General features: G+C 40.9%; 2 protein-coding genes across 4 annotated transcripts in view; one reads left to right on the top strand and one right to left on the bottom strand.

The window, feature by feature from the left end:
• LOC110520118 (obg-like ATPase 1) overlaps positions 1-18,588 on the bottom strand; it is a 47,306-nt gene extending 28,718 nt beyond the window's left edge. The window contains exons 1-4 of one of the 3 annotated variants that reach the window (XM_036974446.1): positions 18,475-18,588; positions 18,009-18,169; positions 12,924-13,067; positions 11,884-12,011 (exon numbers count right to left, since the gene is read on the bottom strand). In XM_036974446.1, coding sequence (XP_036830341.1) covers positions 11,884-11,890 — 7 coding nt within the window. In that variant the 5' untranslated portion in view covers positions 11,891-12,011; positions 12,924-13,067; positions 18,009-18,169; positions 18,475-18,588. Of the gene's footprint in view, positions 1-11,883; positions 12,012-12,923; positions 13,068-14,445; positions 14,538-14,650; positions 14,862-18,008; positions 18,170-18,474 lie in introns of those variants that run through there. The other 2 variants (XM_036974445.1, XM_036974444.1) reach the window with 2 other exon arrangements.
• Positions 18,589-18,750: 162 nt separating this feature from the next.
• On the top strand, positions 18,751-22,510 carry LOC110520117 (transcription factor Sp9). Its single transcript, XM_021597189.2, has 2 exons — positions 18,751-18,904; positions 19,465-22,510. Exons 1-2 carry the CDS (start codon positions 18,884-18,886, stop codon positions 20,749-20,751), a joined length of 1,308 nt encoding a protein of 435 aa, XP_021452864.1. The 5' UTR covers positions 18,751-18,883; the 3' UTR covers positions 20,752-22,510.
• Positions 22,511-22,813: the final 303 nt, after the last annotated feature.

Raw genomic sequence — 22,813 nt, forward strand, 5'->3', positions numbered from 1 at the left:
AATGTATAAATCATGTTGCTACCTGGAGAGGCTATGTGGTCAACATAATTCAGTCAAATTACAGTCATCGCTGGGGCCGAGCTCCTGCCATCCAGGACCTGTACACCAGGCAGTCAGAGGAAGGTCCATAAAATTGTATGGCTGACGTTTTACGTGCTCCTAACCAAATGTGTTATTTTGTAATAAAAAATTGCGTTGTTTGTAACTTATTTTTTTTAACAGTCCCTTATTTTGTACATAATGATGCTGCTACCATCTCTTATAACCGAAAATATCTTCTGGACATCAGAACAGCGATTACTCACCACGAACTGGTAGATGCTTTTCCTTTAACGAGTCCAACGTGAAGGATATACTGCATTCCCGGGAACAGGCCCAAATCCACGTCATTTGCGTGAAGAGATGACAGAGAAAAAGGGGGTGGAGGTCGGGCTGCCTTCTGTGAAATCGTAGGGGAGCGAGTAAAACCCCACTGCCATCCGCTCTATTGACAAACATCCAGTCATTGGAAAATAAAATCGATGACCTAAAAGCAAGACTAAACTGCCAACGGGACATTAAAAACTAATATCTTATGTTTCACCTAGTCGTGGCTGAACGACGACATGAACATCATACAGCTGGCGGTTTCTACACTGTATCGGCAGGATAGAACAGCAGCCTCTGGTAAGACAAGGGGTGGCGGTCTAAGTTTATTTGTAAACAACAGCTGGTGCACGATATCTATGGAAATCTCAAGGTTTTGCTCACCTGAGGTAGAGTATCTCATGATAAGCTGTAGACCACACTATCTACCGAGAGAGTTTTCCTCAGAATTTTTCGTAGCTGAATACATACCACCACAGACCGATGCTGGCACTAAAACCGCCCTCAATGAGCTGTGTACCGCCATAAGCCCTACAGGAAAATGTTTATCCAGAGGCGGCGCTCCTAGTGGCCGGGGACTTTAATACAGGGAAACTTAAATCTGTTTTACCAAATTTCCACCAGCATGTTAAATGTGCAACCAGAGGGGAAAAGAACTCTAGACCACCTTTACCCCACACGCAACACATACAAAGCTCTCCCTCGCTCTCCACTAAGCAAATCTGACCATAATTCTATCCTCCTCATCAAACAGGCAAAGCGTCAATACAGGACTAAGATCGAATCGTACTACACCGGCTCCGATGCTCGTCGGACGTGGCAGGGCTTGCAAACTATTACAGTCTACAAAGGGAAGCACAGCCGAGAGCTGCCCAGTGACATGAGCCTACCAGACGAGCTAAATTACTTCTATGCAAGTAACACTGAAACATGTATGAGAGCATCAGCTGTTCCTGACGACAGTGTGATCACGCTCTCTGCAGCCGATGTGAGTAAGACCTTTAAACAGGTCAACATTCACAAGGTCGCAAGGCAAACGGATTACCAGGACGTGTACTCCGAGCATAAGCTGACAAGTGTCTTCACTGACATTTTCAACCTCTCCCTGTCTGAGTCTGTAATACCAACATGTTTCATAGTCCCTGTGCCCAAGAACACTAAGGTAACCTGCCTAAATGACTATCGACTCGTAGCACTCACTCCTGTAGCCATGAAGTGCTTTGAAAGGCTGGTCATGACTGACAACACCATTATCCCAGAAACCCTAGACCGACTCCAATTTGCATACCGCCCTAACAGATCCACAGATGATGCAATCTCTATTGCACTCCACACTGCCCTTTCCCACCTGGACTAAAGGAACACCTATGTGAGAATGTTATTCATTGACTAGAGCTCAGCGTTCAACACCATAGTACCCTCAAAGCTCATCACTAAGCTAAGGACCCTGGGACTAAACACCTCCCTCTGCAACTGCATCCTGGACTTTCTGACGGGCCACCCCCCAGATGGTAAGGGTAGGCCAGAACACATCCGCCACGCTGACACTCAACACGGGGGCCCCTCAGGGGTGCCTGCTTAGACCCCTCCTGTACTCCCTGTTCACTCATGACTGCACGGCCAGGTACGACTCCAATACCATCATTAAGTTTGCCGATGACACAACAGTGGTAGCTAAATAGCTAATCAAATAGCTACCGGCATTGACCCTTTATTGCGCTAACTCTCTTGCATTGACTCTATGCACACACACTGGACTCTACCCACAAACTCACACATACATACACTGACATCCCAACACACACATAGGATGTGTAGGATACTAATTTGAGCCAGTTGGTACAGCAGGAGAATTACCCTGCAGCAATAGGAAATGTGAATTATTATGTGGATTATAATTAATGGACATTTTTCATTAGGTCAAATCGAGTCTGAAATTTTAAAACTGAAATACACTAAAAGTTTGCATTTCTCAGCAACAAAAGAGCGATCAAATTATCCTACATCTGTACACACACTACATATGCCCACACATACATAGCAGGTGCACACATGCATACTGACTCCACACACACTCATTCACACGTACCACATACGCTGCTGCTACTGTCTATTATCTATCCGGTTGCCTAATCACTTTACCCCTACCTACATGTATATAGCTACTTCAATTACCTCGTACCCCTGCACATCGACTTTGGTACTGGTACTTCCTGTATATAGCCACGTTACTTTAAGTCTTTATAGTTATTCACTATGTATTTGTTCCTCGTGACACTATTTCTACATATTTTTGTATCTTTATCGTTAACTCTGCATTGTTGGAAAGGGACCCGTAAGTAAGCATTTCACTATTAGTCTATCACGGTTGTTTAAGAAGCATGTGATAAATAACAGTTTATTGATTTTATTTGACTCACTGGCTGCTAACTTCCTGTGCATGTTTTCACATGCGAGAGGGGGAAGAGCAGATCTGAAGCGCTTGCATTCCTGGCCCCGCTTTTAAGATGTTCTATACAAATCTAATACCGCAATTCTCCTGGTATTCAAAGCAGTAAAACTACTTTATGAGTTTGTCAGGAAAAGCCCATTATAGCCGTCTTCCCTGCATCAAAACACTGGCAATGTAGACAGGATTATTTATGTTGATTTCTTTTTATATATATATCATGAAAAAAAAATGTTGATAGCAGACTTACATGTAGGACTCCTCTCACTTGTTTTGGGTTATTTAGTTTCTCAACGGATTGCAAAAATGGAAAATACATCTGTATCTAAAAAGAAATGTTTAAAGACATCAGAAATTGCATGTTTGTATATCTAAAAGGACATCCTCATGTTTCTGGCAAGAAACCATATTTCCGAATTGATTGTAAAGAAATGACAGTGTTTCATCCTATGAATATCAGTCGGCTACCTCAAGGTATCTCCCATTCCAATATAATCTCAAACCAATTGCAGTACTTCCAAACAAACCGATGTATCAAATGTGTATCCCTTCAGCAATATTTTTGTCACTGAAAATAGGTGCCAAAGTGAAGAGCTGACATCTGACTGGGAAGATAACCTCTCAGTCTAGTTGGATATTTATGCAGTTGAAGAATGAATGTACTGGGGAGGCTACCGTTTTCATTAACTCTGATAGACAATAATGGTGTTCATTCGCTTTTCATTTAAGTCTCCTCTGTCATTTTTTTTAAAGCCAGTGGGTCCGAGAGCGCCTTGATTGAAAGGAACCATCATATGCACATCACTGTTGTCCCACATCATTCAGAGAACAAACCTTTTTAGATTCTTAACTACCATAGCGGTGCTGATTGCACAGGCACCAGCAATTTCCTAACCAACCGCAACCTGAACAATGATGTGTTCGGCTTTCAGACCCTCCAGCCTTTCAAAAAGGTGAATCATTTTACAGTTTGGAAAGGGATCACCATAGCAACTCCTCTTTGAGGGGTTTAGAATCACCGTCCAATAATTCTATGATCATCGGGCCCAGCCATTCCCAATGGTTCTTTTCACAGCAGACAGGGAAGGGGGGCAGGAGGAGGAAGCAGACAAATTCTACAGTCTATTTCAGGCAATTCATCCGCCAAGCCCCATTAGAATTCAAAATATTTCGACCTTCAATCACCAAGCATGTTATCTGGAGCTGCTGTGATCTCCAGTCAAGATGGGTAGACGTTTTAGTCTAATCACCCACGATGAGTGGAGGCTGACAAAAACTCTTCATTCTGCCAGAATCCCAAATGCTCATTTAAACGGTGAGACAGTATATATCAACACAGGCCACAAACACGCTGGAGGAGGATTCATGGTTTCCACCGGTAAAAAGAGCAAAATGCCGTGGATCCGCTCTGTGTCTCTAGGAAATCACATCACTCTGTAAGACAGCAAATGATATAATTGCAGGAGCACACACACACACACAGAGAAAAGCACATAGGCTGTGCATTTCAAAAAAAAAAAAATGATTGCGCTCTTACAGAACATAAATAGGAAGTAACTTATCCCATCGTTTCTTTGCTCTGGCGATTAAATTAAACGATGGAAATGCTGTAATAATTGAATATACATACATGGAATACTTGGAAATGGGGCTGGGGTCACTTCAGATACTATTTCTCTGAATACTGGAAATAGTTTGGAGTATGTTGTAATGACTACTGAGTCCAAATCACACCGTGATCAAACTGCTCAACAAGCAGTGACAAATGCTCCCACATACAAAACATGAGTTTAGACTAGTTAGACATGAAGTGCCTCTCTAGTAACGAAAACAAAGGTAAAACACAACCATTTGTGCATTTTGTGGCTATCCAACTGAACAATAATTTCTGTGAATGCAGTGTGACTGGCTATAAGCATTTCACTACACCACAAGCATTTCGCTACACCCGCAATAACATCTGCCAAATATGTCTTTGTGACCAACACATTTTGATTTGATTTACTAGGAAGCTACAGAGTGCTACATTATGCTTTCATCACAGTCATTTCCTTTCCATCACAAACAGTATTTTACAATGTTACCAGTGGATGATTCTGTTAGTCATGTTTTTACCCAGGGGACACAGACACTAGAAGTGCCTAAAGGTCAGAAGTGGGGAACAGGGCGAGTTGTCATCACCAGAGGTTCCTGTCTACAACTTCTCTGTGAGTCACATGATCACCCTCCACACCAACACCACACAGGAAGGCCAGCATTCAGTCTCATTCCCCAGACTCCCTTTGACATCATTTGGCAGATACATCAATGCAATAGGTAAATACTGTCAGTATCTGGGTTGTTGACTGGCAATTTCTTAAGTTCAGATGTTCAAGTTCAACGTTTTGATTGATCAAATTACAGACAGCAAGCACTCCCTGAAATACTTGATATTACTGTTAAAGATTCAATACTCTGGCAATATGTCCACATGTAAGATATAATAATGCTTTGCTCTGCCTTTTTCTGCTGGTTTAAGTAGAATATTGGTTAAACGTAGTAGTATGCAGGTGCTCAAGGCATTAGAGTGAGAAGAGTGGAAGACAAGAAAAACTGATGTTTTCCAATTGGTTGACCACAGTCTTTGTGGATGAATGTACTACATTGTATGCTACTTCTTTGGCTACGCACACTGAGCAATTAATACACATGGATGAGAATGACTCACAACTATGTACAGTATCAGGCTATGGCGAACAGATTCATAAGCATAAGATTTCTGATACTGCCTTTGGCCTGCTCATGCAGCTACTAGGGACTAGTCTGTGAGCATCTTGTTTCTTCAATAAATAGTTGGAGATCAAACCAGTGTGAATTTGGCCATGTGGGGAAGCATATGGTTACCGGTGAGGGACACAGAACAGTCGAGCTAGAACGTGTCCGTGTCTGAGGAAGAGGATCCAACGATGTTACAGTCACTGTAGAAGCACTGGGAGCACATACATACCCTTCAAACCATTCCCTTGTGAAACATGGGAAACTGAGGCATTCAATAGAATCAGCTTTCAGGATGCCAAAATGCCCCTTCATAGTTTTTGGAAGGTTACGTTAAAATCAAATCCACTGTTTATACCAGTTTATTATTATTTTTTTAAACCATAGGGGTTGAAAAATGTTCATAACATGCACACTACTGGGAGAATTGAGCAACTTGGTCTGACTTGACTTGAAAGTTCCAACGCCAGGCTGAAAAGCCTGTTTGACAACTGTCTGGCTTCAATAAGTCTCCAGCTGAGGTGCGTAGAGTCGGAGAACGCACTGTTTAGAACATAATCACGCACTTCATCAATACGCCAACCAGTTAATGATACAAATATACATAAACAAGAGAGTGTTGTTTTGACTATAGAACAAACCATAATAGGAACCTATCGCCCTTGACAATAATCGAATTGAAACGCGGAGGGGAAAGTAGTGTCTAGTGTCATTCAAGGAAAATGAAACGATAGCAGATAGGCCTACATTTACAAAGGGCTTCCATGATGGTCATTGGGAATAAAGTAAAAGGGTTGAGTTTTACAGCTGATCTAGTGTACAGTATGGCTGAGGTTTCACAAACCTCCACCTCATTGGATACGAATCAGGTCAACCAGTCCTCCAGTTTGGCACAGGCACATGCACTAAAAAGCACTTCACTGACACTCGGCTAGTGCTCTGAAAAGATGTTTGGAGAAACCACGTTTCTAATTTTCAGACAAACATACTGTTCCAGACAAGAAAAAGTGTGCTCACCCCAACCGTATAATCAAGCAATATAAAAGAAGTGCCTGGAATATTGCAGCCTGTACTGTAATTGCAAAACAAAACCAGCAATGTTTAATGGGTAACTTGTGGAACATACCGCTTAGTCTCTAAGGAGTCCACAGAGGGACAACAATGGTGTGTCAAAACAGATAGTCGTTAAGTCCCAGTAAAAGCATCCACATAATTTCATCCCTATTTAGAAGGACTGTTTTCTACACACAGAAAAAAACAGAGCTGGTTTTGGTTTGAGGATCTGCTTCATTCTTTGTGTCAACAAAAAAAGCAAGCACATACAGTGTCTAGTGAAAGCCTACACAACACTGGCAAAGCTTTCCCATTTTCCTGCCATAAAATTAAATAAACATTTATTTTTTTAAATGTTTCCGAGGGATCTGCATAACCTACTCCACACTTTCAGAGTGAAAGAAAATTGATAAAAATGGGTCCAAATTAATACAAATTTTAAAAATGAAGAAGTCTTGATCGTGCACACCCCAGAGGTACTACTTGTTGGTAGAAACGCTTTTGGCAGCCATTACAGTTGTGAATAATTTGGAATATGATTTTTCCAACTTCTCAACACCTCTTGAAAAGCCATTCTGGTATGTCTTTTGCATTCACATGTGTGTAATTGTCCTGCTAAAAAATATAACTCCATCCCAGGGTTAGGTATTCAGAAGACAGAGGCAGGGTTTCCTTTTTACTAGGGCTTTCATTTTTATTTTGATCCTGACAAACTCCCCAGTCCCTTGCCGATGACAAGCATGCTCATAACATGATGCTGCCACCACAATACTTGAAAATACAGAGGATCAACATTGCATTCACTCCACATTACTGGCCTGTATGGCAAAGTGAAAAGAAGCAGGTGTTAAAAAATCTATTCCAAACCATCCATTATGTTTGCAAACAAGCCCGTTAAGTAATACTGAAAAACAACACAGCAAAGAAATGCACTTTTTGGCCTAAATTAAAAACAAAAGGTTTGGTTAAAATCCAATACAACACAACAGAGTGAACCCTCTGTATTTCCAAGTACTGTGGTGGCAGCATCATGTTATGGATATGTTTGCCACTGGCAGGGACTGGGGTGTTTGTCAAGATCAAAGAAAATATAGAAGGAGCAAAGCCCAGGTAAAAAGTTAGAGGAAAACCTGCCTCAGTCTTCTGAAAACTCAACCCTGGAATAGTTATATTTTTTCTGCAGGACAATTACACACATTTTAATGGCAAAGACACACCTGAATGGCTTTCCAAGAGGTGTTGAGCGTTCCTGAGTGGTCCAGTCTCAGTCCTGGCTCACATTTGTTTGAAATCTGAGAAAAGGTTTGAATATTGCTGTCCATCAATGATTATCGACCAAATTGACTGAGCTTTGAAACACTTTGACAAAAACAGTGGATGGGCCTATATGTTGCTACGCAACGCTCCTCAGCTCGGCAACAAAAACAATAACAATGGTGGTGGGGTGGTCAGTGGCGCTGTTACCCCCTACTGCGGATTCCATCTCTGAGGCAGCAAAATGTGAACTGTTGAAGGTGTGGTGAGACTTTCACTAGCGGCTGTACGTAAGCACGTATCATTTGACGCAAAACCCGAATAATAACATCTTGGAAATACATTTCAATGCATCCATAAGTACAATGTCAAAACAAAGTCATTCAGGTAGATAGAAATATAAGCCTCTAAATGTAAGCCCCTGGGAAGCCTCTAAACGGGGTTTAGAAACAATATTAACATGGCTGCTTCTCCCTGAGGCCACTGCAGACAGAAGACAACACAGTATCACAGGAAACATACTGTACCTGTATCTTTAGTCAGAAAACGAAAGGGAGAGGGGGATACCTAGTCAGTTGTACAACTGAATGCCTTCAACTGAAATGTGTCTTCCGCATTTAACCCAAACCCCTCTGAATCAGAGAGGTGCGGGGGGCTGCCTTAATCGACATCCACGTCTTCGGTGCCCGGGGACACATTCATCTAGTGATGTAACGTCTATATAGTACATGTTATACCTGTTAAAAACAGTACAACCTCACTAGAACAGGTATTTCCCAGAGACAGTCGACAAAAGTAATGGTCACAATTATCCTCCGTAGGCAAATCTCACCCAACATGACTTTGTCCTAGTGAGTAAATCATTGCTATAGCTTAGTTACAGTGGGTGGTCCTCAATTGCATCAACAAAAGCGGACAACCTCCTCTCAGACCAGTTGTCTAAGGGAACTAAATCCTTCCATACACAACACACCCTTTCATGAAAGTAATTTAGTGTACACTGGCGCAGCCAGTACTGTACTATATTTCAATAGTTTGTTATAATAGCTCGGAAAGGAGGCTGCATTGTGATGCGTTTCTGTGTATTTGAAGAGAATATAACCGAATGCCTTCTTCATACCTTCTTAATCACAGGACAAATAGAAACTTTGTAGAAAGCAAGAGGCAGCGGGATATCCGTTCCACGGCTGTGAAGAAATATGAAAAGGTCACAAGCTACACATTTGAGATATTCATCAGAGTTCTGAGGTAGTTCACGACGTACAGTCTGTCACACAAAGTCAGTTGAAAGGCTATTGGAAAATGGCCTCGGATCTGAAACGACACACTTATACTGTCCACCAAGTAATCCCTTGCAGAGATGACCTGGGAACAATATGAGAAAATGGTCTGTATTTTAACCCTGTCCATTTGCCTGCTCTCTGCCTGCCACAGCCTAGTCACTAATCAGAGCTCTTTTCAGATAATGGCAAAGTCAATGGCTGCATACAATCAGTAAACAAATTCAGCAATTTTTAAAATAGCCCCCATCCACATTTTTGTAGCAGCAATTTAAATTATTCTAGCGTGTAACACGTTAATTATGTAAGACAAAGACGATGTCGAAGGCACAAAAGAACTTCAGGCGTTGACCTAGACAAGTGAGAAGTATTTTGTGGGGGTTGTTTTGCGAATGCACTCACATCTGTGTATTTACTGAGAATACAAAAGGCTGTTAGTGGGCATGATAAACCGAAAGCAACAATGCTGAATTGTACCTGTATTACAGAATGACCTTTCAGCTTTCACTGAACAGCGCCAACTAACCCTAAAAAGCCATTTATCTGCACAAAAATGAGGGAAAACTCAGCAATGTATCAATATATTTAGTGTGATGCAGGCTGGTATTGCATTGATTTTATATAATTTATAGGATATGTCATATAAAACACAGAAATAAAATATTAAAGGCCCAGTGCAATCAAAAATGTGATTTTACTGTGTTTTATATACACTGGAGTAAACAAAACATTAAGAACACCTCTTTCCATTACATACTGTCGATTGACCAGGTGAATTCAGGTGAGCTATGATTCCTTATTGATGTCCCTTGTTAAATCCACTTCAATAAATGTAGAGGACGGGGAGGAGACAGGTTAAAGAAGGATTTTTAAGCCTTGAGACAATTGAGACATGGATTGGGTACGTGTGCCATTCAGAGGGTGAATGGGCAAGACAAAAGATTTAAGTGCCTTTGAACGGGGTATGCCAGGCGCACCGGTTTGTGTCTAGAACTGCAGCGCTGCTGGGTTTTTCCAAGCTCAACAGTTGTTTCTAATGTTTGGTATAGTCAGTGTATATTTCCACACTATGAGGTTAGAATAATACTGTGAAAATGTGAAAACGATGATAATGCCCTTTTAGTGTAAGAGCTGGTTGAAAAGACAGCCTGCCATTTCAGTCTGTTTTGGCCTGCCTAAGGGGTATCCTACATACCTGGTTTGAGGAGTTAGCGAGGTAACTTTGGTCAACTCTGAGTTCAACTCGGGATAACCAGTCATACGAAAGTGGCGCTCACCTTTTAGTCAGCTAAATTTCTATGGCAATGAATCCTTCAGAACTAACCTGCTCCGGGGCAGGCTAACTCACAGCTAACTCCCCTCACCCTAAATGAAATGACTGAGCCGCGAGTTGAGGACCAATGAAATCAGATTCCCTCCCTCTTGCAAAGATTGCGTCATCATCCCCTTCCTTTGAGGAAGACGGCTGATTCAATATTTTATTAATCAAATGTTTTTTTGTGTGTTAGGTATTTTACTATTTTCTAACACATTATTTAGCAATGGCAAAATGCATTTGAAATGTAAAACTTTTGCATGACTTAATAACATTATTTTATCGATAGGAGTGGGATGAAAGTAGCTCATGTATTGATAAGCACATCAAAGATGGCATTAACTATAAGTAATAAAATAAAGATGGCACTTCTAAAAGCCTATTTCACACCACAGCCTGCTGAATTTGCAAGATACATTTTCCTTCATTTTGATTTTGGCACAAGTGAAAATGTGGCACTGACTTGCCCATGGGTTGACGGTTTCAACAATGTCTCAATGAAGAGTTCGGTGTTCGAACAGCGACATGCACGCACAGCTACAAGCCTCCAAGGGTTAGCGGCAGGCGGACAAGCAATATCCACCATTGTAGTACGTACTGTAGTTCGGATGAATCCTGAGCTGGAATGTGATGCTAACTGAAGCTGGTTAGCTTTAGAAAATGTTTGCTTCGCAGGATACCCCTCTGGTGACATCTCCAGGCGGTAAATTAGTTAATCGACCAATAAGAAATAGAGTTCCAAACCTCTCTGCCAATAACAGCTAGTTTTTATTTTACAATCCTAGCTAAATTCTTGCTTGAGAAATTGCTCTTTGCTGAGAAGCTATTTTTGTTTATTTTTGACCATTTTAGTTGAAAACAGTCACAGTAAGTAAATTAATTGTTACCCAGAAATGATTTGATATTGAGATGAAAACGGCTGCATTGTACCTTTAACCTTACTGTATTTTTGCCATATAGGCTACTTACAGTTCTCGTGCTCAACCATAATCAACTGTGACATTTCGGGATCAAGTTACAATAATCTGTGGTCACAGGAAGCCACTAAAGACATCCCTCTGAGTCAAGTTGTATTTCCCAACCTCAGAGCATGCTACCGATTGTGTGCAGTGAGTCTCCCAAACCAGACACGGCTCCTTTCATTCCCTTTCCTCCGATTCCAATTCAGGGAAAAACTCCTTATAGGAATGTGAGTTTTGGGTCTGGCTTCACCTGCACTATCCCTGAATTTTGTGTTTATCTTGGAACCAAGCAGACAGAACAATATAGGCTCGGTAGAAAAGCTCTGTCAACAACATACTACAGGGAGGTATGAAATACATTTTCAGTAATTCTTCTCTTTAACCAGATGAAAAGCGGGTCATTTTACAAAGTGATATGCAGTGTGCTATAGTCTGACAGGTTGGACTCACGTGTCATGTGGAAGATGCCATCGCAGGCACTGATGTGGGACAGGAAGGCGTTGCCCAGACCCTGGCCAGCGTGAGCTCCCTTCACCAGTCCTGCTATGTCTACCACGTTCAGGAAGGCCGGCACCTTGCTGCAGAACAGGCAGTGGAAAGGAAACAGGGGTTATATAAGTCAGCTAATGTCTAAAGTCTAATATAATAAAATACAGAGACAAGCCCACAGCTTGTGAATCAGTCTTTCTTACGTTTTTGGATATGGATCAACACTACCAGGGTAGATTCTTGGTGGTCAAACAGTTTCTAAGATTTCTATGAAAAATACACAACATACATAAAAATAATATGTTTTTTTCCCTCTCTCTGGCTACTGGGTATTAGTTATCTGTCAGAGTAAGTGGTAGCCCTTGAGCCTCGGCTCTATGAGCCTTCCCACTCAATGTGGATACATGAGAATAAAACCCAGCAGAACCCTGTACACTAAGACTGGTTCTACACCTCGCAATTATACTTCTACTACAACAACAGAGGTAGTGGTGCCATGCCTTGATTTCATCATCAGGCACCTATACTCTGGAATGTATGGTTGGAGACACAAGAGCTATGACTAAAGGGTGATGGTGTGTGTGTCATACTGCTCATGGAAAAGTCATAGCAGAGTCATAATGAAACGTTTCACATTGCTCAGTGCTGAACATGTTATATTGCACTACCGTCAACCCCAGAGACAGAGAGACATTGGTTCAGTGCTGTGATTCATGACTTTCTCACATTAAACCAATAGGCTGGTCTAACCTCGCTCATAATGACATATGATAGCCAGCTACTGACACATAAATGCTATGGCTTCTTACTTAAAAAATAATAATAAATAACATGAAAAACTGCAGTTATCATATGTATGGTAAAGGACTGGCAACTCAATGTCAACAACATTTCTGTATCTTCTCACGTCGCTGTAGTGTATACTTGCAGTGGCCTATACATATTTGGCAGAGATCCCAAGTCTGAAGTGTGAATAATACGTGAACAGTGAGACCCCATACCTGACAGGCTTGTGGAATTGGCACAGGAAATCGTAGCGTTCATCTGGAATGGGCACTCTGCTTTCATTTGGGTCAATGGTGCAGAAGGGGAAATTCTCAGCTGCAGCTTGACTCTTTGTCAGTACGTTGAAAAAGGTTGACTTCCTAGAAATAAAAACAGCACAGAGGTCAACGCATCCCAGAAACTGTTGGTGGATCCTGATGGGTTGAGAGTATGATGTTGGTTTATTCAAAGACCTCAGCAAAGCCTGCAAGGCAGAGAGACCATTTCATTCTCCACTATGACAAAGAAGTCAATCTAATATATTGAACATTTGATCTTCAGAATCATAAATGGCCTGATTGTGAAACACTAAGCCCAATTACAAGGTCAGATAATCCCATAATAGATCAATTGTGCTTGGAATCCAGGGGACAATTACGTTCCTGACAGATCTGAGCTGTTGAACGGGTACAGCCAAACATAGCCCCATGTCGTGCTCACTGAGCGATTTCTGTTCCACAGCACAAGCACCTCAAGAGTGCTTCAGGTTGCACTGACTACTCAATGAATGCAAGTGTAATAATGGCAAGGCAGTTAAATATAATCCTGGACGTTTCTATCTTTATCCCCTCACCTGGTGCGCTCCACATTTCAAGGATTGGTTGGTTTAGACTCCAAAACCGACAGGACAGGAATTGCCCGGATATTGCTGTGATACAGCATGGATTCATCTTATAATCGCAGGATTGTTCCGTTATCATATATTCCAAGGATGTTTTAGATCACCCTCAGAAATACACAATCGGCTTTAGATTTACATTTGTTATTCTGCCTACAGTGGTGGACAAAAAACATGTCACTTCAATCAGCTCTCATGTCGCTATTCATCAGCCCGTCACAGTGCATGAGGCCAGGTCAACAGCAGTGGGGGCTAGGCAGGGTGGGGAGCAGGGTGAGGACAGTGATCATGTTGAAGCCACATGCCTGCTATTATTTCATACGGGAGAAATGATCTCCAAAGAACACTCATGCTACCATCCTGATCCCTGTACAGTGTAAATGACAGGAAATAGCAGAAGACCATAGTGTGAGAGCTGTTGCTGCTTGGTAGGCTTTCGGATTATACACCATGGTATCGTTTGTTGTATGTCTTTATCGGAGTTGGATCTTATACTTCCCATGTATCAATCCAAAGAATTTTGTGTCTGTTTGTTCTAATCTTTTACGTTTAAGAGTGAGTCAATATTCGGAATTATTGAATGACATTAGGCAAATAAAATTACTGGTGCAGGGTTTGCGACCTTTAGGTTCACGTGTACAGTGAAATGCGTGCACTCCATGACCTGTGTCCACTAGTCTAGTAAAAGCCTAATGGCGTGTGGCCTGTAATGAACTAGTCAATGAATGACCAGAATACCTTTACACTGGCTGATGGGAGCCATATGAATACATTTAGTACTGTACTTAAAAATGCATAGGCCATGTTGTTAAGCAGTCAAATGTATATTTCCAGTTTACATGTAACGACTATAGACATACCCTACATTGGGCAATCCGACGATTCCTATTTTCAAAGAAGTCCCAAACCGTCCAATCAGTGGTGGTGGCTGCTGTCCATCACCTCCCTTCTGCTGATAAAAACAATGTGTCAATGTCCATAGCGAGTCAGACCTCGTGGCGTTATGTAAATCGAGGCTACACATTCAGCTTTGGCCTGAGCTACTATAGTATACACAAAACACACCTTCTTGGGAGCCATGTCCTTTTCTTCAGTTTTCACTGCCTACTAAATCTACTCACAACTTAGAGTGAAAAAAACCCATATATTGCTGGTAATGTAAGCTCTGTAAAAGAAGCTAATAGCGGTCTAGCTAATAGCAAGTTCAGTCGACCTCACTCACACTGGCTAACGCCTCATCCTTAAACTAGGACATGCGTCTGACTGAAATGAAAGATGACACTGGTAGCTGACCCATGTTTCTAAATTTAGCAGACACTTGTTAATGTTAGGCCTACTGTACTTGTGAGCTGAGCCAAGCTTCACCACAGAACATAGACAACATATGTACAAGCCAATATCGGTAACTTTAGGAGTTATTACAGGAGCCTATCCAAGTGTCAGGCATGTAACCAAAATGACAGTCCCTCACGCACAATATGACAGTGGCAGGGAGTGCTGGTTAGTCTGCACCTCTTATCAGGGAGGGTTAAATCAGTGCAAGTAAGCAGCTGTGGGACTATAGTGCCTTTAACAAGGCGAACAGGGGCAGATCGGCCATCTGGCATTTCGGGCAAATACCAGATGTGCTAGTCCATTTTGTGGGGACCTCAAGGAAAAAAATGGGCTGGTGTGTTTGACATGTCAGGGCCGATTTCTGGTTCCATTCTGCCCCTGAAGGTGAATCTTCTAGGCTACTCCTTGCAACAGACTGGTTTGTCGCTTTGGTTTATCTCCCTCCCCAATAAAATTATATTTCATACTGAACAGGAATATGATTCTATATCTTCCTGTTATGCACCATTATATAGTGAATACAAGTCTTCCCGCATTTGTTTGTTTTTTTACTCCCTTGACAACCAGAAAAATCACAAACATCGGATGCAAAATGTAAAAGGTGTCCAACAATACTTACTGTGCAAGAGCCGGGCAGACACGGTTGAGAAACAGGTTGAATACTGTACATTGACAATTAATGGAAAACAGCATGGCATGCAAGTCTTTGCACACGCAAAATAGACTCACGTCGATGATCTCGTGCGTTAGTCTACAAATCGTATAGAAAGAGATGTGTTATAGATTTTACAATATACAAAAAACGCGAGTTTATGATAAAATATTGTTTTCTATCTTAGAGGCTACCAATCACCATGACCCAAACAAGCATGTAGGCTAGGCCGAGTTGATTTAACATTTCTGTCGGATTTAGTAGACTATCATACACCTGTTTTCAGATAATGACATCAATTAACATATAAAACTACTTAGAATTGAAGCATGGCATCATTGCCCCTAAATTGTTTCCCCTCTTGGACAGAAACAGGTGTAGGCCTGTGGACCTTCGCCACTCTCGACCATGAGATTAAACCGATTAGTTAGTTAATTGTCCACAAATAAACTTTCCTCAAAACCAAAGCAAATTAATCCCTGCAGGGACCAACCAGAAAATTTGGTCTAATCCAGCACCCTGAGTCGTTTAACATGCAGAAAACGAGCCTCTAATAATCTTGATTTGAAGCAAGTCAAAGGCCTTTTGTATCAAGAGTTTAAATGAATAGGTTTGTATTAATCATTTATCTTTTGTCGTTGAACGCCTTGATGGATGCACCGTCACTTAGCCTCACCACAATAGATGCACAGCGTTTTGTTCTACCAAATAAATCATTCTCATTGTTTAAGGTACATTGATCAATCTAATGACTTGTAATAGGCTCCTAATTGCCACAGAAAAGTGCTCTCGGGTGGAGTCCTGCATGCGAGATTCAACTCCAAATTCCCACTTGAATGACACTGTTCAAATATTTTTAATGACAATATTTCGTCAAGGATGCTGGCATTGGGTAGGCCTACTACCAACTATTACGCAGGCTATCACATTGTTATTATGGTAGGCCCACATGATGAAATTCCAATTTACAATGGCATTCAAAAAGACTAAAAAGTCAACACAATTGAAAATGAGTATAGGCAATCATATGTGAACCAACACCTGTCATTTTGAAAGATAATCTAATCCTAATTGTTTTCGTGTTCTTTTGTTACTAAAGTTTTTGTTCGTTATACATTTCCTTACTTATTTTATTTCCAGAAGTGTTTCATCAATTAGTTAGATGTTGAATAATGTGGGGATAAACACTAATTAAAAACGAGCACTCCATCGAGGGCCTTATCTTCGCCTTGTTCATTGATAAATCCTTTATCTTTATTTTCGAACCATTAAATATAAATAAAACACGAAGAGACAGATAATACCAGAATACCATTATACATAGCAAAATAAAACAATACAAATCAACAATGAATGACACGGTCCTCATTTTAACCAAAGGTGCATTACACTACAAAACATTTAGAACTGTATATTTTTTTTAAAGAAAAGACAAATATAAAATAATGATTACACGCTCACACACTCACGCTGTTCGAGACACTTTGGCATTGCAATCAAATTTGTTAATGCACAATCGACATTTAATAGTGCTAATAGCACACCACTAAAATTGCAATGATTGCAAAAATGAAGCACTTTTCTTGGCTCCGTTCGTTGGATTTGATGAAATTGTTTTATATTCGCCGCTCAAAAGGTGGGGAATTAAAGCAGAGGAAGCCTTTGAACAAATTGCGCTTGGTTGACTGGCAGCATTCAAGCTCAATAATGGTGCATTATTCGCTCGTTTTGAATACTGTAATACACAGCTTTTGGCGAAGCCTTTCTATGGAAAATTGCTTTACCTTTTTAAGGGATGAAGAGTCACACCAAAGCAGGCCATTGTTACATTATGTCATTACCCCTAAATGTTTTACAAGCTGTGAAACACGTTGACATATATTGCATTGTGATCTTTATAAATTCCAGAGGAAGAAAACAATATATAGTAATTTGGCGAAAGAAAAAGTTAATGTTGATGCGCTCCACATGTTTTTTCAATGGTTCAATTGTATCTCCAAACGTTATAATTCAGTTGGCCTAAATCTTTAGTGTGGAATGCTCTATGGTTTCATTGTGCCATATTAAATCAGCCTGCATCGTTGAATGAAATGCATTCGCCAGGCTGACATGAGGGAAACAACATCTCGTGATTATTATGACTGCAATATTTTTCAAATATTTTTAGTTTCCAGGCTGTAGCACTTAGAACACCAACCACTCATCGAGTTAATTGTCACTTTTTAATTAACCGAAAAGCCCCACTGTACAGCCTCAACACACGCGCGTAAATTGGCACAGACAGGCAGGGGGACGGGCGCGAGCGCACTCCACGCACACACGCGCGCACACACACAGATTAAAAACAAGTCCCCAATAGCCTCTTAAACGCACACATGGCAACACCGCTTGAGCCTATGGAAACTTTTAAGATAATTCACCTGTTGTATGACATACCTTGTATTGTAAGCGTCTTCACTTTAGTCAGCCATTGTTTATTGATAATGGGTCCGTTTATTGCACTTCTGGCCCCCTGGTGAGTGCATGGGAACTTCTGCTTAACTTCATGGATGGTGTAAGCAAGCACATGCCCTGCGCCTATGAAGACGTTTCCATTCCTGAAAGTGCATGACATCCTTAGTTTAAAAAAAATATGAAGGCACCGCAATTCGTAAATATATATATATTTTTAAATAATCACCAATCCCCTCATGTTATGACATGAAACATAAAACAATTTGGGACTCCACAAGGGATAAAAGCAGAGGCAGCTATACATCCGAACATTATATTTTACAATTATGTCTATATAGGCCTAGAGAAACAAAGAACCTGCAGTTGAAAAAAATAACAATTGGTCAGAAAGCTTTCTGAAATGCAACATAAACAAAATACCTCTAAATAAATAATATAAAATTCTTACCTCTTGCAGAGAACTAGCTTAAACCAAAATGATCTCGATTCTACAATAAAGAGCACATTGAGCCTTGATGGGAGAATACATAACATGTATAAAAATACCAAATCGTACCTTGCTTGACAGTCAAATCCGCACAAGAGTTATTGATTGACATGAAGCTTTAGCGTTTCTGTCCTTGGTCGAATCTCTCATTGGCTGACGTCGTCCTCTTGCCAAGAATCCAGCGCTTAGATTGGCTGCTTGCTCTTGCCAGCTGTACTTCAAAGAACGCGCTCTCTACAACTAGGTAGTGTAGGAGCTCCGAGCCAAGAGAGAAATCGTGTGACTACGGAAAAGCAAAGTGTCTGAGTCGAATTGGAAAAGTACACTATTGCAGAATTGTGACCAATTCAACATAGCAAAGACCCTGGATATGGCTACGTCTATACTTGGGGTAAGCCGACAAAAAATATATTGGTTTTCATGTGTGAAGTAGGCTTTATACTTTCACACTTACTAAATTGTATAGGCTACTTTTCGGTCATTGTTCTCTTATCGTTGAGCTTTGTTGTTACTGTAGGTATTGAAAGTGCTTGTTTAGATGTTGTAATTTTCCTCAATCAAAATAATTTTTGTTTTTGCCAACTTTCATAATAGGCTACCCACATGCGCAAACTTTCGAGACCTGCAGTAAACTCTCTACTGAGTGACATTACTGTATTTCCTCCATGATTGTGTCTGTTTATTAGGTTCGGTGGATATTTAGTTCACATTTCGATACATTCATTATGAATTAACAGTTTCACTAAATGTATGTTTGAATCCAATACGGTAAATAATTGTGCCGCCTATGCACTAATTGCTATCCAAACAAGCACAACAACCGAACGGTTGGACGACCACATAGGCAGACGCAAATTATACTTCTAGCAAATGCATGCATCTTATTTACAGAAAGAAAATGGTAAATGTTGCTTGCAATGTTCTAAAGTACAGTGTTTTATCTCTCTGCAGGAAGAACCACGATTTGGAACTACACCTCTAGCTATGCTGGCTGCTACTTGTAACAAAATTGGCAATACCAGTCCCCTTACCACTCTACCTGATTCCAGTGCTTTTTCAAAAGGCGGATTTCATCCTTGGAAAAGATCCTCCTCTAGTTGCAACTTGGGATCCAGTCTCCCTGGATTCACTGTAGCAACAAGCCGCGGATCGACCGGACTAACATCAACTACTGGCACAGGCAACAGCGCGTTCTGCTTAGCCTCGACCTCCCCGACCACATCTGCGTTTTCCACAGAGTACAGCAGTCTGTTTTCCAACTCAGCAAGCATTTCGTCTCAAGAGTCTGGGCAATCAGCCTTCATTTCCAAAGTCCACACATCAGCAGAAACCTTGTACCCGAGGGTAGGGATGGCACATCCGTATGAGTCGTGGTACAAGTCTGGTTTCCATTCAACCATCTCGGGCGATGTTACTAATGGGGCGTCCGCGTGGTGGGACGTTCATACCAACCCTGGCTCATGGCTCGAGGTCCAAAACCCTGCAAGCTCGCTGCAGACCTCCCTGCATTCCGGGACCCCCCAAGCCATACACTCTCAGCTCAGTGGCTATAACCCTGACTTCTCCACTTTGACACACTCGGCATTCAGCTCAACCGGTATAAGTCCCACGGCATCGCATCTTCTATCAACCAGCCAACACCTGTTAACACAAGAGGGATTCAAAACAGTCATTCCAACATACACGGACGCCTCTGCCGCCAACGCTATGATTTCAGGTTCCAGTTCTGGTTCCTCAAGGTCATCCAGGAGGTACTCTGGCAGAGCCACGTGCGACTGTCCGAACTGTCAGGAGGCTGAGCGGCTGGGGCCTGCAGGGGCCAGCCTCCGGAGGAAAGGACTTCACAGCTGTCACATTCCAGGCTGCGGTAAGGTGTATGGCAAAACCTCTCACCTTAAAGCCCATTTGAGATGGCATACTGGCGAGCGGCCATTTGTCTGCAATTGGCTTTTTTGTGGCAAAAGATTTACAAGATCAGATGAACTTCAGAGACACCTCCGTACCCACACCGGCGAGAAAAGGTTTGCTTGCCCAGTATGCAACAAGCGCTTTATGAGGAGCGACCATTTGAGCAAGCACATTAAAACCCACACTGCCGGTGGTGGTGAAGGCAAAAAGGGAAGCGACAGTGACACCGACACCAGTAACCTGGAGACCCCCAGGTCCGAGTCCCCAGAACTAATTTTAGACGGGGTAAACCCCAGAATCAAGGATCCATCTCCTCATGACGAGCACTGAATGGCTGTTATTTGAATGACCTTGAAACTAACTTTATAAAGCAAATGACCAGTAGGTTATCAAAACTGGTACATGTATTAAAACGGGTCTGGGTTTGAGAGATAGTATTGGAGGAAAATACGATTTTACGCAAAGCATTTGAAAACAAAAAAATAATTCAAACTTAACACCATATTGATTATGTTCAACTCGTTATTCACCATCAAACGAAAAGCAGAATTATTCTATTATTATGTGAAAATGACATAACTAGCTGTCAACTTAAAAATGAACCGCGGGGTACTTTTTACGATCAGTGCTTAAAAGGGGCGAGCTAACCCAAATGAACTTGGTTGGCCCATGTGAGTCGCCATCATATTGTACATATTGACAACAAACAATGTGTTATTTTCATGTAAATGTAAATTATGATTGTTTTATTCGTGTTTGGGATCCTGAAATTCAGGGAGTTTACTTTCAACGCACTTTGTGGATATGTATGTACACAGCTTTTTAAATTCAGTTAACCATTTCATTTCTTTGCTAAAAAAATATATAAATGTTTACTTGTATAAAGTCACACGTATAAGACTTTCATTTTGTCATAATTAAAACGATCTAAAATCTGAGGCAGCATTCGTGTGATGGGAATGTTTCACTGTATTGGGTCCCATACTTGTTTTCATTATGCGGAATGAAAATAAATTATGAACCAAGGTATTTTATGTGATGGTATAAATGGTAAAAATGAACGATTGCCAAACGTAAAATGTAGATAGGCAAGAGTGTTCCTTTACATAAAATCAATCATACATTGCTGATATAGGCAATCGCACATTGACGTGCATTCTCTCTGAGGAATAAATCAATAGTTAATGCCCCGGAAAAGACATTTCATGCCCAAATGAAAATCTTGTTAAATGGTATTAATTATGACTTGGAGCACATCGCAACCCCATGTGTCTTGTATTTGCGATTAGGGATTCGTGTCTTATCAAATATCTAATTAATCTCCGAGACATCATTTGTTCAGCTTTACTTTATCTGGGGGCTTCCAGGGGGTTTTGATGACAAAGGCCCCCTGAATATTTATTTTAATTGTCCAAATTAACTGCTTTAATTTGCATGTCAAACGGAAAGATGGCAGTCCAAGAATAAGGATAAAGCATCTCTAAGCTTTCCTTGAAACTCTACACTTGATTTGATGTTATGGGAACTGTTTCTAAACTTTTGAAAAGGAAAAGGGGTAAAAAGCCATATGCAAATGATGAAATTGAAATGCTCTTGTCGCGGCGCAGTCAAATGGTTCCTGCATGTTATTTGAATATCAGTGGCCCCGTATTGAAAGGGTTCAAGGATGCTCTCTGACTTCTTTGTGCTTACCCAGTGCAGCGTCCGATCTCAAAGAAAAACCCGGGGAATAATTACAGCGTGAGCCCAGGCCTGGGAATATGTTAGGGACAGGCATCTCATCTAGATAACCTCTTTCTGAAGAGGAAGTTCAATTGACCAATAGAGAAATTATTTTCATTTCCTTTTGTGTGGCTGGCTTTGAGATCACGAAAATAACGATAAAAAAATAAAATGTAAATTTTTCTATTAACCACGAATTCGAGTTTAAAAATAAACAGCTTAGAAAAGACAACGTATTATAGCCTATATTTGGCATTTAATATAAATGTGAACTTTTAAATGAAGTCTACAGGCAAAATAAAACAGGCCTATTCAATAGGCTATTATTATATAACTGAACATTCATGATAAATTAATACAACCTTCAGTTAAGTGTATTGTGGTTTATTTGCACTGATTTTATGTTCTTTTTTTTTCTTCAGAAAAAAAATATTTGTTATTTTGCCGCATAGGCACACTAAGTAAATTACAGTTGTTGTGGGCAAATATATTTTCATTACACTTTAGTGAATTTGAAATTCGATCCATTTTCATAACCACGGAAATAAGTATTAATCTGTAATTCATGAGCATAGTTTGCTATTTTATGGCTACAAAAGGGCGTTAAATTCAACACGAGTTAAGGTGAGTCAAAATGCTTCGGGAAGAGAGACGCTTGGGATTGCGGACA

This window comes from Oncorhynchus mykiss, chromosome 3 (assembly GCF_013265735.2).
Source record: "Oncorhynchus mykiss isolate Arlee chromosome 3, USDA_OmykA_1.1, whole genome shotgun sequence".
NCBI classification, from domain to species: Eukaryota; Metazoa; Chordata; class Actinopteri; order Salmoniformes; family Salmonidae; genus Oncorhynchus; species Oncorhynchus mykiss.

Bases quoted from the DNA above. Each gene is read 5' to 3' on its own strand.
- LOC110520117 (XM_021597189.2), top strand. From the start codon at position 18,884: ATGGCTACGTCTATACTTGGG. The intron at 18,905-19,464 runs GTAAGCCGACAA...ATCTCTCTGCAG, and splicing joins TGGCTACGTCTATACTTGGG to GAAGAACCACGATTTGGAAC.